At 63.4% G+C, this 18,259-nt stretch overlaps 2 protein-coding genes across 2 annotated transcripts; one reads left to right on the top strand and one right to left on the bottom strand.

The window, feature by feature from the left end:
- Positions 1-2,608: 2,608 nt before the first annotated feature.
- AAAS (aladin WD repeat nucleoporin) lies at positions 2,609-11,951 on the top strand. The gene is made up of 16 exons (XM_082496383.1): positions 2,609-2,743; positions 3,056-3,183; positions 4,174-4,232; positions 4,364-4,455; positions 4,827-4,873; positions 5,392-5,490; positions 6,291-6,434; positions 6,607-6,727; positions 6,981-7,105; positions 7,345-7,405; positions 7,583-7,673; positions 8,238-8,331; positions 8,473-8,540; positions 10,945-11,026; positions 11,369-11,453; positions 11,689-11,951. The coding sequence occupies exons 1-16, from the start codon at positions 2,621-2,623 to the stop codon at positions 11,815-11,817; spliced, it is 1,548 nt and encodes a 515-aa protein (XP_082352509.1). The 5' UTR covers positions 2,609-2,620; the 3' UTR covers positions 11,818-11,951.
- Positions 11,952-13,536: 1,585 nt separating this feature from the next.
- On the bottom strand, positions 13,537-17,918 carry MYG1 (MYG1 exonuclease; the record flags this gene model as incomplete). The annotated part of the gene is made up of 7 exons (XM_082496365.1): positions 13,537-14,052; positions 14,154-14,335; positions 15,027-15,149; positions 15,228-15,377; positions 16,798-16,957; positions 17,036-17,148; positions 17,724-17,918. 7 exons carry the CDS (start codon positions 17,916-17,918, stop codon positions 13,866-13,868), a joined length of 1,110 nt encoding a protein of 369 aa, XP_082352491.1. The 3' UTR covers positions 13,537-13,865.
- Positions 17,919-18,259: the final 341 nt, after the last annotated feature.

Here is an 18,259-nt window from a genome sequence, read left to right as displayed (position 1 = left end):
GTGTGGCCGGAGCCCGGTGCCACGACGGCTCCCGCGGGAATTTGGGGTGGCGGGTGCCAGCTCTCCCTACAGCCCCCCAACCCCCGCTCCCCTCCCGGACACAGATTTGCTCATTTTGGGGTGTTCCCCCACCCCCCCAAAAAAAAAAAAACAACAAAAAACCAAACCAACCCGCCGCCGCTCACCGCGGGTGGGCCGGTGCCACGCAGAGCATCCCACCCCGTCCCCTTGCCAAACCCCGACCCAGTGGCCACCGAGGGCTCAACCGCCCAAACCCACCCAACTACACCCCCCCCCCCGCCCTTTTCCCAGATTTTCCCACCTCGTTACCCCAAGACGGCTTAATTTTTTAATTTTTTTTTTTTTTTTTTTTGGGGGGGGGGTGGTGGTGGTGGCCCCAAGGGAAGGGACGCCACAAGGCCACACCAACGCCGCGGTGGCTTCGATGGCGGCGCCGGCAAAATTGTTGTCTCCTATCAACCCCCCCCCTAACACCCCCCCCCCCCCCCATCACTGGGTAAGGGGTGAGGAATGTGGGGCCCCCCACCACAGCAACTCCCCCCCCCCCTCCCCCCGCCGCAGCCTTTATTTAATATCCTGAAAAAATTAAAATAACTTTTGCGGCCGCTAAGGAAAACACAGAGATAAATATAATAAAAGAGAGGCGAAACCGGGGCCGGGGGGGGGGAGATGGGGGGGATTGAGAGCCCAAAGAGGGGAGTTGGGGGCGATCCAAGGGGGGGGGGGGGCTGGGGGATGCGCAGCACCCACTGTCCTGCCTGGGGGGAGGTGAGCACCCACGGGGGACGGGGACGGGGAAAGGGGGGGGATGTGGGCACCCATGGGATGGGGGTATGGGGGGGGAGGGGGGGGCGGTGACACCCCATGGGACTCGGGTACGGGGGGGGGGGGGGGACAGGGACATGGACACCCCATGGGACCCAGAGACCCACGGGACCTGGGGGGGGACACGGCACGGACACCCCACGGGACACGGGGATGGGGAAAGGGGGGGATGTGGGCGCCCACGGGATGGGGGGGGGGGGGGCGGGCGGTGACACCCCATGGGACTCGGGTATGGGGTGGGGGGGGACGACAGGGACATGGACACCCCATGGGACCCGGGCACCCACGGGACCTGGGGGGGGACACGGCACGGACACCCCACGGGACCTGGGAACAGGGAAAGGGGGGGGAGGGGGGGACACACGTGGACACCCACAGGAGCCGGGTATGGGGTGGGGGGGGACAGGGACACCCCACGGGACCTGGGGGGGGACGACACGACACGGACACCCCACGGGACCCGTGGGGGGGTGGGAGGTGGGCACGGGACGGGACACGGACACCCCACGGGACCCGGCTATGGGGGGGGACACCCATGGGACCCCGGTAAGGCGAAAGGGGGGTGTGTTAGGGGGTGGGACCTGGGTATAGCGGGGGGGGACACTGGGACACCCCACGGGACGTGGGTATGGGATGGGTGGGGGGGACACGGACACCCCACGGGACGCGGGAATCGAGGGGGGGGTGGGGGGGACATGGGGACACCCCCGGGACCGGGCTATGGGGGGGAGACACGGGACACACGGACACCCACAAGACCCATTGTGTGGGGGGGGGGGCGGCGGGTCCCGGGTGGGTCCCTGCCCCATCGCAGCCACGCGCCGCTTTCCCGCCCCCGCGGAGGGCGCACCGCCTCTCTTAAAGTGGCAATGCCACCCTAGAGGTGACCCCTCCAATTGATCCCGCCCGCTTTCAGAGGGCGACTTCCTAATTCACCGCAGGGGCAGAATCACCGGCGGAGTCACCGCTCCGACGCACACCCGGGGTGGGGGGGACCTCCCCGCTGTTTCCTCCCCCCCCTCCACGCGCTGCTCGAAGAGACGCCGCGGCCCCTTTAAATCCCCCCGGCCCCGCCCCTCCTCTGCCGTCAGGGGGCGCGCGGCAGCGGCTGTGATTGGTCCGCGCCGGGACTCGTCGGCGGGAGGCGGGAAAAGGGTGAGGGGGTGACATGGCGGCGCCCTGAGGGGGGGGACCCGGCCCGGGGTGAGGGGGTGTTCTGGGGACACATCGGGGACGGGACGGGACGTGGGGACAGGGGGGGCCTGGGGAGGAGGAGGGACCTCGAGGTGTGGGGGGGGTACATCTTGGGGGGCGGGAGAAGCTGTAGGGAGAGAGGGGGCACCGGGGGGGGGAGGAACGGGACGGGACGACACACGGGGGGACAAAAGCTGTGGGGACAGAGAGGACAGGCGTGGGGACAGGGGGGACCTGGGGGGGGGGGCGACGACAGAGGGGGTCACTTGGGGGGTCGTGGGGACAGGGGGGACACCGCGTGGGGAGAAGCTGTAGGGACGGAGGGGGACACTTCGTGGGGGGAATGGCTATGGGACCCCATGGGGGGGGGGACGGGACATCGAGGGGGGGGGGGGCCTCGGGCTGGAGTGAGCGCATCCCGGGGAAGGGGAGAGTGAGTGGGGGGATCCCCCCCCCCATCCCCCCAGTGTCACCCCTCGCTCCTCCCAGGGCAGGGCTTTACCGGGGGGGGTGGGTGTCACTCGAGGGGGGGGTGTCTCATCTCTCAGCCCGTCTGTCCCCAGGTCCCCCGTGCGGCGCGATGTGCTCCTTAGCGCGCTTCCCCCCCCCGCCCCCCCCCGGGGACATCACCCTCTGCGAATTCAACAACGCTTTGCTCTGCGGCCGCCTCTACGAGCAGCTCCCGCTCCCCCTCCAGAGCCAGGTCAGCCCTGTGTGTGTCCCCCCGCCCCCCGCCACGCTGTGACCGGGGGGCTCCGACCCCTTCTGCTGGGGGGAGTGTGTGTGGGGGGTCTCCTCCTTGTCCTTGTGCCCATCCCCCCCCCACCCCCCCGAGAGGTTACCCTCAGCCATAACCAGACAGACTCACACCTTCACCCCTCATCTTTGCGCACCTCCTTTTCTCACATCACTCTTTGCTTTCTGCAATGTTGGGGGGTGGGTGGGGGCCCTTCCCCAGGGCCCCCCCCGAGCTCAGCTGCTTCCCCCCCCCCCCCCCCCCCCCCCGTGCTCGCAGCTTGCAGACCTGCCCGTCCTCAACCTGTCCAAGGAGACGCTGAAGGCTCACAGCCGGTTGGAGCACAGCACTCAACCGCCCTTCATCCACCACCGCGAGTCCCTCTGGAGGAGCTGCCTCGGTGCCTGGTGAGCACAACCACCATACCCCCCCCCCCCTCGGAATTACAGGGTTTGGGTTGGGAGGGACAGAATCGCAAAATCCCAGAACGGTCAGGGTTGGAAGGGACCTCCGGAGCTCATCTCATCCATCCCCTGGCCAAAGTAGGGTCAGCCACAGTGGGTTACACAGGAACGCGTCCAGGTGGGGTTTGGATCTCTCCAGAGAAGGTGACTCCACCGCCTCTCTGGGCAGCCTCTGCCAGTTTCTGGGACCTTAAAGCCCCTCCAGTTCCACCCCTGCCCTGGGCAGGGACACCTCTCACCAGCCCAGGTTGCTCCAAGCCCCGTCCAACCCGGCCTTGAACACCTCCAGGGACGGGGCAGCCACAGCTTCTCGGGGCACCCTGCGCCAGGGGCTCAGCACCCGCACACTCAACAATTTCTGCCTCATATCTCACCTAAATCTCCCCTCTTTCAGTGTAAAACCACTCCCCCTCATCCCATCGCTCCCCTCCCTCATCAGGAGTCCCTCCCCAGCTCTCCTGGAGCCCCTTTAGGCACTGGAAGAGGCTCTGAGGTCTCCCCGGAGCCTTCTCTTCTCCAGGCTGAACCCCCCCAACTCTCCCAGCCCGGCCCGCAGGAGGCAGAGTCAGGAGCTGCCCATTCGCTTAATATCTGTGCTCAACCCCTTCCCCGTACCTGTCCTGCAGCCTCTTCGCTCTGGAGCATGGCAGAGGTCTCTCCGCCCCTGCAGCAGCAGGAGGGCACAGCCTGAGCTTCCTGGGAGGGTTTTTTGGGGGGCTGATAATCTACCCGAGAGCTCAGCACAGCTTGGGGCGGGTGTGGCAGTCGCTGGTGACTGGGATAAGTGGCCCCAGCTGAGGAGAGAGCTGGTTTGGAGGTCCCCTGGGGTGTGTGGAGGATTCTTATCAGGTGAAGGGGGATTTTGAAGGGATGGGGAGAGAGTCAGCCTGACTTTCGTGGGGCGAGGGAGGCTGACCGAGCTGTCCGCTGCAGGCGGGACGTGGGGCTGTGCGGGGTGCTGAAGGAGATCGCCGATGCCGAAGAGGAGGAGGGTGAGTCCAGAGATCTCCCGGGTCTCTCCACATCTCTCTTCGATCCTTCGGTTCCCTTCCTCCCCATCCCTGCTCCGTGCTTCCTCCCGTCGAAGACCGCAGAAGCGCCGATGGTCCTTTTCTCTCCGCAGGGCTGCAGTGGCTGAAGATGGGGGCGAGCTACATGCTGGCCGTGTGCCACTGGCTCTCCTCGCTGCACGGCTCCCTCTTCCCCCACCTCTCAGTGAGTCTTTTTTGGGGGGGGGCTTAACCCTCCTGCTCGGGGAGGATGTGACACGTCCTGCGACGCCGACCCTGCGCTGGGGGGCAGAGGGGGCTGGTTTGGATGGTGGGTGGGCGTTTCTCAGCTGAAAACACAACAAAATGTTCCTCCCGGTGGCGCCCAGCTGAAAATACTGCAGGTTTCCTTCACCAAAGGGAGGAGAAAGGGTGCTGGAAAGATTTTGGGATAGCAAAGTGCTCCAGAGGGACCGAAATTGAGGTGGGGGAGAAGGAAAAAGGGGGGGTTGGATACTTTAGGGGGTCCTCACTGCTGTAGCAGTGAGCAGTTCTCGCCTGTGCTGCCGGCTCACTGTTAACTCTTCTCTCCCAAAGCTAACGAGCGAAGACATGATCACGGTGTTCTCCCAGGCGGTGGATTGGTGAGTCCTTTCTGGGCGTCTGCGAAACCCTGCGAGAAAGGGGGGGGTCAGGAGCCGAGCAAAGGGGGTGGGGGTGTAAGGACAGGATCACCCCATTTTTTGTGTGCTCAGCCTCTGCCTCAGACGGGCAAATATTTCCCCGTTGCCTCCGGCTGCCCCAAGTTTGCGCGCGATGGCGAGAGGCACAGCACACCCCGGTGCACCGCACGTGGGGGAAACAGTGTTAAATGAGATTGGGGCTTGGGAAATTCCTTCAAATCCCGACCCTGGACTGTTTGTTAACCGTCCCCTCGGCAGAGCCCTGCCAATAATTGCCAGGAATGGGGAATTTATCAAAGAAAACGGTCCCGCTCAGCAGCGGAAAGGAAGTTTTATTTCACTGGTGACTCTGGGAACCACCTTTGGCAGCCATGGGGGGCTGCTGGGTGGTCATGCTGGGTGCCCATCACCGCTGCCTTGAGCCCAGAACACCGGTACAGCAGCTGACGTCCCTCACCCCGTCCTGTCCCTTCCTCCAGGGCCGGCTGCACCGTCCGTGCCTTCGCCTGGCATCCCCACACCAGCAAGTTTGCCGTGGCTCTTCTGGATGACTCCATTCGGGTCTACAACTCCAAAAGGTGAGGGCTGGGGGGCTCCTTGGGCACCGCTGGCCGTGTCCTGGGAGACGCTGCTCCTCAGGGAGCTCCCTGCTCCCCCTTTCGCCCTCCCGCATCCACTTCCAGCACGTTCCGAGGATTCCCCCGGCATCTCCGCCTCGGTGTTTGCTCAGGCTTTGTTCTTGCCCGGCACCGTCTGTCCCCAGAACCTCTTGTTGCACAGCAGCAGCTCCGCAAGGACATCTCCAAAAATCTCTGGCCATAACTTAAGCTTTGGTTTTTCTTTCCTTCTCTGCTCCGTAGCTGCCGGGGGCAACCTGGGTGGCACACAGCCTGGCCGCTGTCACAGCAGAGCGGCCTCTTGGGCGTTCTTGAGTCTCCTTTCTCCTCCAGCTCTCCCCGCTCCCCCGGTGCGTGCAGAGCCCTCCTCTGGAGAAGACATTGCAGGACCTGCAGCCTTCCCCATGCCTCCCCGCTGAGGCGTTCTCCCCCTGCTGGGATTTCAAGCCAGCGAGTGCCATCTCCCACCCCAGGGCCGGGCTGTGGGCAGCACGGCGCTTAATAGCACAAGGTGTGCTCCAGCTCGCTGCACAGCCCCGGTGTCGCCTGCCTGGGATCTCCTCTGTCCCCCCCTCCCAGGGACGCAGGTCACGGTGGGGCACATCAGTCCCCCCTCATCCTACTCTACGCCTTTAGGCCCTCACCGTGGTCAGAGCTGGAGAGGGGACACCGGGAGACGGCCTGTGGCCCACCTGAGGCTGTGTTGAGGACTCTTGATCCCCCCATTTTTCCTCTTGTCACGCTTTCCTCCTCTCCGGTAGCGCCACCATCCCCTCGCTGAAGCATCGCCTGCAGAGGAACGTGGCCGCCATGGCCTGGAAGCCGCTCTGCGCCTCCATCCTCGCCGTCGCCTGCCAGAGCTGCGTCCTGATGTGGCACTTGGATCCCACCTCCCTCTCCACGAGGTGACAGCCCCGCGCGTCTCCCCGGCCCTGCCGTGGGTTGTTGTGAGCCCGCTTGGCTTGGCTTCGGGTTGTCCCCCTGTCCTGCCGGGGGACACAGCGCTGGCTTTCGGTGGCACTTGGGCCAGCCCCTTCCCGCCATCAACCGTGGTGGTTTCTCTCTCCGTCCCTCCAGACCGTCGTCCGGCTGCGCTCAGGTGCTCTCCTACCCCGGGCACAGCCCTGTCACCAGCCTGGCGTGGGCTCCCAGCGGGGAACTGCTGCTCTCGGCGTCACCGGCCGACACGGCCATGCTGGTAAGAGGCTGTACCTGCCGCTGTGCTGCCTTTGGGATACCGAAACTGTGAACCTACTGAGGTCTGTGGGACTGCTGAGGACAAGCAGGATTTCCTCGGAGGATGGTTTAGGCAGCTTATAAATTTGAACTAGATGTAAAAACATCAGTCTGTATTCCCCGATCCATGCAAAAACTCCCCCAAAGCTGCGGTAATTATCCCGTCAGCGTTCAGGTCCCGCTGTCGTCATCCTCCTGGTTGTGCCCTCTTCCAGGTGTGGGATGTGTCCACCGAAAACTGCGTCCCGCTGCAGCGGTTTGGGGGCGGCGGTGTCACTTACTTGGCTTGGTCGCCGGACGGCAGCAAGGTCCTGGCGGCCACTCCCTCTGCGGTGTTCAGGTGAGCTCCCTGCCTGCGGGATGTTTTATTTTGGCCCTTGTTATCGTTTTTGGTTGCGCTAAACCCAAGCAGATCTGGATTCTTTGTGTCCCAACTGCTCCCAGCCCTACTGCATCCCACGTGGCGGGGAGAAAACGGGTGGGTAATCGGGTCTGACGTCTTGGGCGCCTCCTGGAGCAGCAGAATCGGGGCAGATGCTGGGAATTTATCCCGCTCACTTCAGTCTGTTTCTCTTCCAGAGTGTGGGAGGCTCAGATGTGGACGTGCGAGTGGTGGCCCACGATCAAAGGACGCTGCCAGGTAGGACGGGGCCATTTCCCACCCGCGCAGGGCAGATGTTGCCTTGAAGGCCTTCGGGTGCACGTATGGGGTTTGGGTAAAACTCCCTCCGTTTCCAGCTGGTTCCAGAAAGCCCCTTGCGAGCTGCCAGCTCCCCGGTGTGGGCAGCGGGCGTTAACGTGGCTCTGTGTCCCGCAGACGGGGTGCTGGAGCCCTGACGGCAGCCGACTGCTCTTCACAGTGCTGGGCGAGTCCGTCATCTACTCCTTGTCCTTCTCGGAGTACCGGGGTGAGTCTGCCCGAGCCGGCTGCCACGACACAGCTTTCCAAGAGCCGGTGGCTGGTCCCCAAGCCATCCTTTTGCTTTTGGGCTTGGCCAGATGGGCTTTTTGCTTATTAGCTGTGTTTCCCGGCCTGCTGGGCACGAAAGGAGGGAGGCAAAGCCAGGACACGCAGGGGGAAGGGTGTCTCAGGGCTCTCGCAAAGCACAGAATCTCTGTAGGGTTGAGTTTTTTTTTTTTTTCCCTGCCTCACAGTGCTTCTTGCTCACAGTTATGATCTTAGAGTTGCAAATGGTTTGCAGGGAGACATCTACAGTGGGTTAAATGCCTGTCTCACGTGGCTTTTTTCCAGAGAGGCAGCTGCTCCTTGCATTTGTCGAGGCGAAACCTCCGCTGTCCTCCATCCCAGACGCAGGCAGGCGCCGCTGGGGTAGCGGCACGTTGCTCTGCAACCCCTCGAAGAACCAGAAATAAATTTGGAAATAAAAGTGTGATTTAGGGCAGCGAGACGACCCAGGCAGTAATTTGCACAGGAGACCAGAACTGACCGAGCTCTTGGGACTCTCTTTCAGGGGAGATGCAAGGGCAAGTGGGAGGCTCCAAAACAGCCTCTATCGTGGCAGACCTGTCCGAGACCACCTTCGAGACGCTCTTCGGGGAGGAGAGGTGGGTCTGGCTGTGCCTGTTGCCCTAACGCGACGCCTGGGCGGCGGAGGGGGGTCCCTGCCCCCCTCGGCAGCAGCTCCCCCGGCACTGGGGATGTTGGCTGGAGGGGCAGGATTTCACTGCCGCTCATGCCGGTTTCAGGATCGGAGGAGAAATCCACTCCATGGTGTGGGACCCCACCGGAGAGAGACTCGCGGTGATCATCAGAGGTAAGTGCTGCCCCAGCACCGAGCTTGGCCTGAAAACCCCACTTCCAGCAGGCGGAAGGGCTGTGAACCCCGCTGGGGTGAGGACTCGGGTCGGGAATCGTAGAATCATAGAATCCCAGGTTGGAAGGGACCTCAAGGATCATCTGGTCTGACCTTTCTTGGCACAAGCCCCAGTCGAGACAAGACGGCCCAGCACCGTGACCACCCGAACCTTAAAAGCGTCCAACAGTGGGGAATCCCCCACTTTTCTGGGGAGATTACTCCAGCGGCAGGTGGTTCTCACTGTGAAACATTTTCCTCTTGCATCCAATCGGAATGTCCCTGGGATTAACTTGTACCCATCACCCCTCCTCTTTTCCACATGACCCCGTGTAAAAAGGGAGTCTCCATCTTCTTTGTAGCCACCCTTTAAAGACTGGAACGTGGTGATAAGGTCTCCCCTGAGCCTTCTTTTCCCGTTCTCTCAGCCTTTCCTCACAGTGCAGCTTCCCTGGCCTTGGATCATCTTGGTGGCCCTTCTCTGGACCCGCTCCAGCCCGTTCACAGCTTTATCATGTAGTGGGGACCAAAACTGAGCGCATTATTCCAGGAGTGGCCTGACCAGTGCTGAGCAGAGTGGGATAATCATAGAATGGTTTAAGTTGGAAGGGACCTTGAAGACCATCCAGTTCCAACCCCTCTGCCCTGGGCAGGGACACCTCCCTCCAGCCCAGGTTGCTCCTAGCCCCGTCCAACCCGGCCTTGAACACCCCCAGGGATGGGGCAGCCACAGCTTCTCGGGGCACCCTGCGCCAGGGGCTCACCGCCCTCACACTCAACAATTTCTCCCCAATATCTCACCTAAATCTCCCCTCTTTTGGTGTAAAACCGTTCCCCCTCATCCCATCGCTCCCCTCCCTGATCCAGAGTCCCTCTCCAGCTCTCCTGCAGTCCCTTTAGGTACTGGAAGGGGCTCCAAGGTCTCCGCAGAGCCTTCTCTTCTCCAGGATGACCCCCCCACCTCTCCCAGCAGAGGGGCTCCAGCCCTCCCAGCATCTCCGGGGCCTCCTCTGGCCCCGCTCCAACAGGTCTCTGTCTTTTCCATGAGTCTCTCTCTCTGCCGGTGATGCAGCCCAGCCTCCCGTTGCTTTGCTGCGGCAGCACGCTGCTCGCTCACATTGAGCTCCTTGTCCACCCCCATCCCTTTCCCCAGAGCTGCTCCGCAGCCAGGCAGATCCCAACCAGGTAGATCCCATCCGGGCAGATCCCAGCCTCTGCCCTAGTCCTGGATTAAGTCTTCCCGGGTGTAAGACTTCACACTTGTCCTTGTTGAACTTCGTAAGGTTTTGGTTAGCTCACTCCTCCGGCCCATCCAGGTCTTCCTGCAGGGTGGCTCTCCCTCTTGAAGCGTCCGCTTCCCCGGAACTGTTTATCATCAGCAAACTTCAGGGTGCGCTTGATCCCACCATCCGGATCACTTCTGAAGATATTAAACATGTATCAAATCGCTGGGGGACCCCACTTGTGATGGGGAAGGCAGCACCTTCCATCCTTCCTCGCCGTGACTCCGCTCCTCCCTATCCTTCGGAGAGGGACGCGTCCCAGTTCCCTCCCCACTTCCAGTCGGATGAATCACCTCTCCCAACCTCCCTGCAAGGTCTCCGTGTTCCCACAGTGCCCACATTACGCCCGGAGCCCAACTGAGCCTCTCGGCTCCATTTTTTTTAGGAGCTGCCCCTGGGATAATCGAGCCATTCAGGCTCTCCTGGACAGGCCCTGCTCCGAGACAAAGCAGACCTTTGAGGGAGCACCGAAACACGGTGCTGGGGACGCTGATGCCTCAGGCTCCCTCCCCGCACGCCACCAGCTGAAGCTGCTGGGCCCAAACTTGGGGTTTTTTTTTTAGCGTACTTAAAGCTGAGTGAGGAAGAAACCAGGTGGGGGGAAAGCCTGAGGGTACCAGGACTCCCATAGCTGACACCCCACCTTGTCCTCGGCACCTCCCGGTAGGTCCCACGAGGAGCTCGGTGCAGAAACGGCAATGGGATGGAAAATAACCTTCGCTTTGGAGAGACAGGGCCCCCACGGCACGCCTTGCAGGCTGCGGTGTTTCCTAAGGAGCTGCCTCATCTCTTGCCCAAACCCTTCTCGGCCAAACCGACCTACCCGAGACCTCGGAGCCGGCTTGAAATCACTGAAGGGTCTTTGAAAGCCCCATCCTGGGATCCTGTGCACCTTTGGGCGAGGAAAACGCGGTCCGCAGCCAGCTTTCCACCCCCAGCAGCTGCCTGCCCCAGTCTCCGCGGTGCCCAGCAGCTCCCCACAAAAACCTGACCTCAGCGGCCCCCGGTCTGGCGTGGAGGGGCCCCGTCTGTCCCTCGGACAAGAGGAAAACCTCACTGCTCCTTCTCTCTCCCTCCTGCAGGACATCCCGACGCTCCCGGGAGCCAGGCGGTCATCGCTGTGTTTCGTACCCGCAACAGCCCCATGTTTGAGCTCCTGCCGTGGTGCGTAGCGGCGCGTTTGGGGTTGATTTTGGGTGTGTTGAATACCAGCAATCCCCTGGCGCGTGGTGGGGAAGAGCAGACCCACCTCGGGGCAAAGAGACGCTGCTGCCCTGTGCTCCCGCTTCGGGCAGCGTCACCATTTTACCCCAGAATCAGTTGAGTTTTGGCCATATTGTCTATTATCCACCTTTCCTTCGGGTTGCTCTTGCCCGGCACATCCCAGCAGGGCCCAAACATCTCCGCTTAACCACAAGCTGTGCTGAAAGTGCTGTGTTTTGCTGGTGTGACCCCAGTGCTGTGCTATAGTCACGCCGTAACCGCGGCTTTTCCTTTCCCCCGCAGCGGGTTCCTGCGAGGCGAGCGCGGCGCGCAGCCCCAGCTCATCGCCTTCCACCCCTGCTTCAAGAAAGGCGCCCTCCTGACCGTGGTGAGTGCGGTCCCCGCTTTCGGCGGCAGTTCTTGGGGCTCTCCCTGAGGGAGATCAGTCCGGTGACTGAACAGGAGAGGTGGAAAAACCTCCTCGCGGTGTCCCCGTGGAGGGGAGAGGGTGGGAAAGGTGTCCTTGCTGGGATGACAGGGAGGACGAGAGGGTGACACTTCGACTGTCATCCCCTGCCGTGTCCTGTACTCATCTGCCTCCTCACATCCTCTTCCCGCTCCAGTGTTGGTCCACGGGGAAGATCAGCCACGTCCCCTTCTTCTTTGTCAGCACCCACGTCCCCTGCGCCAGCCCCAGCCCCGTCGCCACCAGCGCCAGCGGGTGGGAGCAGCCCCTCTTCTCGGAGCGGTGACAACACCCGGGTCCTCAATGGCGTCTTCTTCAAGACCCAGTGCCAGGATACTCCTTCCGCAGCCTTCATCCTCCTCCTCCTCCCTCCTGGGACACACAGTGTAGCCGCAGGTGCCTTTAATACCTCCTCGGGGTCTCGCAGCTCGCAGGGCCGGTGCTGTACAGATTAAAACTGGCGCTTTCTCCTCGCCACCGTGAACCTTCTCCGTGCCTGGCTCTTTCCTTGCCCTGGGAGGCTGCACATTTGGGGAGGGGGGTGGGGGGGCAAGTTCTTGCAGCCCCGTGGGTCTGGATGTGCTTCTGGGTCTCCGGTGCTGCTTTTTGATGTCACAAATTGCTCAGGATGAACCTGCAGGAGAACATCCGTTCCCTCTGCCTTAATTAAAGCAGATGTAAGGCACCTACTGCCACGTTGGGGTGCAGCCCGTGGGCTTTGTTTTGGGGTTAAAGAGCTGCTGTCCCACAGGGAAGGGGAGGGTAGAGGGGGCCAAGGGGTCCTTCGGCCACGAGCGCAGCCTCCGGGCTTTGCCTTGATGGGGGAAGAACCCCCCCAAAGTGAACCAAAACCTCTGTGGGTCCATAAAATCCAAACCTCAGCCTGTTTGGGGCTGCAGCGGGGCGGTAAACAGTGCTGGAGGCGCTGAGCCCTGTGCACTCGTGCCAGCCCACGTGAGCCCAAGTGGCCGTGGGGAGCAGATGGGGCACCCCCCGGCTCAGAGCGGGGATTAATGGTGAGTCTGCGGGGATGGGCAGCATGGTTAATCCCCGGGATTACACGTGGTTAATCCCCAGGATTGTGCTGTCATCGCTCCGCTAAAGCCTGGGGTACAGAGATGATGGGGAGAGCATGGGGTCCCTGCTCACTCCCCCACCCACCCTCAGCTCTGCAAACAGCCCCGGGACCCCCCAAAATCCTCCCTGAAGCTGAGCCCCAACATGGGGCAGGGAAAAGCCTGCGCAGGGAGCGAGGATGGCAGCGGCGGTGCTGCGCGGGGAGCCTGGATGGGACCGGCACCAGGACACAGGGTGAAAACAACGGGGTACGAACCCTCTGCAGCCGCTGGAGTGGGTCTGGGGCTGCTTCACCCCCTCGGGGCTCCCCAGTTTGCTGCTGGTGCTGGTTTGTGCCCACGGCGCCTCAGAGGATGGTGCTGAGCGTCTCTTCCTCCTCCTCCTCCTCGGGGCTGGCTGGTTCGCAGGGCAGCGCCCGCAGGTACTCGAGGTGCAACCGGGTCTCGGCTCGGCTCCTCCGCACATATCGGCCCACGTAGAGGAGGATGGCACCGAGCCACCCACCTATGGCCACCAGCACTGCCACGTCCGGTGCCCGCGGCTGCCCACTCCCCACCAGGGTCTCGTTGCGGCTGCTGGTGGGGGGCAGTGCTGGAGGGGCACCCCCCGGGCACCGGTAGCCCTGGGGGCAGGTGGGTAGCCCCAGTGCCAGCAGGAAGAGCCAGGCTGCCCGCATCGCCCTGCGACAGGAGGCTGGAACCGAAAGGGGGGGGCTCCGTGTCCCGTGTCCGTCCCCCCCGCTTCATACTGCCAGACGTGCCGGAGGGGGGGGGCCAGCAGGGCGCCTGGGATCCCCTCCCAGCCTCCCAGTATAGGGGGGTGTGCAGGGGGGGATGCCTGCACCCCAATTCACAGCCCTGACCCTCCTTCCCTGCACCCCAAGGACCCCCCCCCCCCACCATTTCCTGAGCAGCAAACACACTGGGAAGACACTGGTTTTTACTGGTGTTGGGAACCCGTCGGCAGTGGATACGCAACATGAATGGGGACAATCTTCAGAGAAATGGATCCAAAAAGTCTTTGGGTTTGGGCTCGCACCAGTCCAACGCTGGAGCTGGTGACACCCCCGGGGGAACCCTGGTCCCCCCCCTCCACCAGACAGACAGCTCCATTAGTGTCCCGCTGTGATCCCATTACACGTGTCGAGCAGGGACAGTCTCAGCCACCCCCAGCAGCAGTCCCTGGAACCCCCCCACGCTGGGCAAAGGGGGTTCTTTTTGGGGTGACCCCCATGGGAAAACGTGTGGGGGGGGAGGGTCATCCGCTCTGCGCTCCCCCCCCGTGCCGCTGCGCCAACGTCCGCCGCGCCATCTCCAAAGCCCCCTCCCGCGTGCGGTTGCCTCCGATGAAGCCGCTGGCGTGTACGAAGACGCAGCCGGGGATGCCGGTGAGCTGCGAGAGCGCCTCGTCCCGCACCCCGCGCCAGGGCTCGGGGAGAGGGAGGCTGCAGCGGGGGGAGAAAAGGAGGCGGTGGGTGAAAATCTGTCCCCTGTGGGAGACACTGCCGTGGAGGAAGAGGGGGGGGGACGAGGGGATGGGTCTCACCGGCTCTGGAAGGTGTGTGGCCCCGCAGGGACGCTCTGCACCCGCCACTGCCCACCGCGGTCGGGGAAAAGCACCAGCTGGAGGGGGTCGGGCAGCGCCAGGTCCCGCTCCAGGCTGAAGACGTGCTCCTTCCAGGGACAGCCACCCTGCGGCAGCTCCAGCACCATCCCGCTCGCATCCACCTGCCCGGGGAAGGGGGGACATACACGCTGGGCACACGGGGGTCCTGCCCACGCAGCCCCCACACCGCCGCCTGCCTCAGTTTCCCTTCCGCCACCCATGCGGATCTGCTGCCGAGCCCGCATGGGGAGTGCTGGGGGTGCACGAGCGTGCGGGGGATTATTGGGGTGCAGAGGGAGGTGTGGGGGGAGCATGGGAAGGTGCATGGTCGTGCACAGTGACATGGGGGCGCGTGGGGGGGTGGAGGAGGGTATTAGGGTGCAGGTGGGTCGCGGGCAGGGATATGGGGTGCGGGGCGCATGGCCAGGCGTGGGGCACAGCTATACAGAGGTATGTAGGGCATGGGAGGGGGTGCATGGCTATATATAAGGATATAGGGGCACAGGAGGGGGTGCACAGCCATATAGAAGGATATAGGGGCACAGGAGGGGGTGCACAGCCATATAGAAGGATATAGGGGCACAGGAGGGGGTGCACAGCCATATAGAAGGATATAGGGGCACGGGAGGGGGTGCACAGCCATATAGAAGGCTATAGGGGCACAGGAGGGGGTGCATGACCCTGCGTAGGGCTGCAGGGTGCAAGGGGTGCCCTGGGTCATGCAGGGGGGTTTATACCAAGGGGACCTGGCCTCTCCTCACCCCACACCCCTCCCCAGATTTCCAGATCCCCCAAAACTGGCAGGGTGGATACCTCAAAGCGTTGCCGGATGGCTTCCTCCACCAGCGCCCGTGCGGGCAGCCAGGCACGGTGGTAGTAGTCGAGCCGGTCCATGAACTCAGCCCCAACCAGCTCCATCGCCCGCTTGAACCCTGCCTGGGGATGCAGAAGAGGGTCAGACATGGGCCCAAGCAGGGTGGCCCCATGCTGCACACCCCCTGCCACGTTCCCCACCTCGGTGTCCTGGTCGGGGTCGTTCCAGCAGGGGTTCAGGTGGCCCACGCGGGCACTCAGGGTAGTGGTGAGGGCATAGCGGGGCTCCCCCTCTGCCTGCGCGATGCCATTGTCGATGGCATCGATTTCCTCCACAAAGTTCTCATACAACTGCGGACAGAGCAGGGGACAGCGGAGGTCAGCCCAGCCCAGGGCCCAACCACGCACCAGTAGCTGGAACAAACTGGTCCCCTCTTTTATGGGGTGCCCCTTCCCATAGCACTCTTTCTGGGTGACCCCCACCAAGGAGGAGCCCTGGGGAAAGGCTGACCAACCTCGTGGCCTTCTATGACTGAGTGACTACACCAGTGGACAAGGGAAGAGCTAGGGACATTGCCTATCTTGGCTTCTATAAGGCCTTGGCCATGGTCCCCCAAAATATCCTGCTCTCTAAACTGGGGAGACATGGATTGGATGGGTGGGCTGTTGGGTGGATGAGGAATTGGTTGGATGGTCACATCCAGAGGGTGGTGGACAATGGCTCAATGTCTGGATGGAGATCAGGGATGAGTGGTGTTGCTCAGGGGTCCGCATTGGGACCAGAACTTTTCAGTATCTTCATCAATGACATAGGTAGTGGGATCGAGGGCACCCTCAGCAAGTTTGCCGATGACACCAAGCTGTGTGGGGCGGTGACACGCCTGAGGGACGGGATGCCATCCAGAGGGACGTGGACAAGCTCGAGAAGTGGGCCCATGTGAACCTCATGGGTTCAACAAGGCCAAGTGCAGGGTCCTGCACCCGGGTTGGGGCAACCCCCTGTATCAGCACAGGCTGGGGATGAACAGATGGAGAGCAGCCCTGCTGAGAGGGATTTGGGGGTTCTGGGGGGGAAAAAGCTGGCAGCTCATTGGCGCTGGCAGCCCAGCAAGCCAACAGCAACCTGGGCTGCATCAGGAGAAGTGTGGCCAGCAGGGTGAGGGAGGGGATTCTGCCCCTCTGCTGCGCTCTGGGGAGAACCCCCTGTAGCGCTGCCTCCAGCTCGGGGGGTGCCAACAGCAGAAGGACACGGAGCTGTTGGAGCGGGGCCAGAGGAGGCCCCGGAGATGCTGGGAGGGCTGGAGCCCCTCTGCTGGGAGGACAGGCGGGGAGAGTTGCGGGGGTTCAGCCTGGAGAAGAGAAGGCTCCAGGGAGACCTCAGAGCTCCTTCCAGTGCCTAAAGGGGCTCCAGGAGAGTGGGGAAGGACTCTATCAGGGAGGGAGGGGAGCGATGGGATGACAGAGAGCAGTTTGAAACTGAAAGAGGGGAGATTGAGATGAGATATCAGGGAGAAATTGTTGAGTGTGAGGGCGGTGAGCCCCTGGCGCAGGTTGCCCCGAGAAGCTGTGGCTGCCCCATCCCTGGAGGTGTTCAAGGCCGGGTTGGACGGGGCTGGGAGCAACCTGGGCTGGTGGGAGGTGTCCCTGCTCAGGGCAGGGGGTGGCACTGGAGGGGCTTTAAGGTCCCTTCCTACCCAAACTGTTCTATGAAAGCTGGGGGGCACTGGCAGGGTCAGAGTTCCCCTCCAGACACTCCCGTTTCCCCTGGTACCTTATCGTAGAGCGCCGTCACAACAGGGCCATCCTCTGGCTGCCCCAGGAGCCCCGCGAGGATTTGGGAGCCAAAGTGGCAGTAGACCAACCCGGCGCTGCTCAGCTTCGTGGTCCAGGGCTTGTCGGGCCGGAGGTTCTGCATGGACTGCGTGAAGGACCTGCAGGGCCGCGGGGTCAGCCCCGAGGGACCCCCAGCATCCAGGGGACCCCAGTGTCTGGAGTCGGGGGGGCCTCACCTCTGGTGATGGTCATAGCGGTGTCGCTCGGGGTTGTACTCACCCCCTACGTCCACCACCACGTCGCACTGGGCCAGGCGCTGGGGGTCCCGGGTACGCACCACCTCTGCGTCCTGCCAGGGGGTGGAGTGAGACTGTTGAGCCCAGGGAGGTCCCCAGGAGTGACCGTAGACCCCTGAGAGCTGCCCCTGATGATACCAGGGACCCCAAGGAGGGACTGAGAACTGAGGGGTGACGCCCACGTGGGACTGGGGACCTAAAGGGTGGTCCCCAGGTGCAACCAGGGAGCCCAAGGAGGGACTGGGGACCTAAGGGTGGCTGCTGGGTGGGACCAGGGACCTGAAGGGTGGCCCCCCAGGTGCGACTAGAGACCTCAACGGGCGACTAGGGACCTAAAGGTGGCCCCTGGGTGGGACGAGGGATCCCCAAGAGGGGATGGGGAGCCGAAGGGTGGTCGCCAAGTGCGACCGGGCACCCCGCGAGGTGCCCCCGAGGAACGGGGTACCCCGAAGGGGGATTGGACATCAAAAGGTGGCCCCGCGGAAGGACTCGAGGGCGGGCAGGGGCCGGGGCACTGCGCGGTGTTCCTGTCCCGTTGAAGGGGTCCCGGGAGGGAGTCGGCCCGGGAGCAAGGGACCCGAGTAGGCCGCAACTCCGCTCCCGCCGCACGGTGTCCCGGGGGCCGTACCCGGTAGCGGGGCAGGAGACGCAGCAGGTAGCACGCCAGCACCTCATCGCAGTGGAAGGTGCCATCGTGGGTGCCGATGCGCGGGGCAGGCTCCGACCGCGGCCGCTTGGGGCCGGGCTCGGCGCCGCTCCCGGTGCCCACGGCGGCAGCCATGAGGCGGGCGGCGCGCAGTGCGCGTCGCATGGCTCTGCGCATGCGCGGACGCCCCACCCACGGAACGGCGCATGCGCAGCACCGCCTCACCGACGCCTCCGTACGGCGCAGGCGCCAACAGCTCCAGCGCCCCTGCCCATCTTTGTCTGCGCATGCACCAGCCCCACCCGGCCCCTCCCCTGCCTCTCTGCGCATGCGTTGGCACCGCCCAGCCCTCGCCCGTATGCCTTGCGCATGCGCCAGCCACGCCCGGCTGCCGTGACTCCACCCCGCACTTTCGTCAGCCCCGCCCACTCCCCGCCCTTCTGCTCTGCGCATGCACCAGTTTACCCCGCCTCCGCCCACCCGCTGGTCGCATGCGCCAGCTCACCCCGCCCAGCACA

This window comes from Vanellus vanellus, assembly GCF_965231255.1.
Source record: "Vanellus vanellus genome assembly, chromosome: 28".
Lineage (NCBI taxonomy): Eukaryota > Metazoa > Chordata > Aves > Charadriiformes > Charadriidae > Vanellus > Vanellus vanellus.
The sequence above is the reverse complement of the archived record's forward strand: the minus strand, read 5'-3'. Positions and strand labels throughout refer to the sequence as shown.

Coding starts and splice junctions, on each gene's coding strand:
- AAAS (XM_082496383.1), top strand. CDS start 2,621: ATGTGCTCCTTAGCGCGCTTCCCCCCCCCGCCCCCCCCCGGGGACATC. Junction 4,874..5,391: donor TTCTCCCAGGCGGTGGATTG/GTGAGTCCTTTC, acceptor CCCTTCCTCCAG/GGCCGGCTGCACCGTCCGTG. Junction 8,332..8,472: donor ACGCTCTTCGGGGAGGAGAG/GTGGGTCTGGCT, acceptor TGCCGGTTTCAG/GATCGGAGGAGAAATCCACT.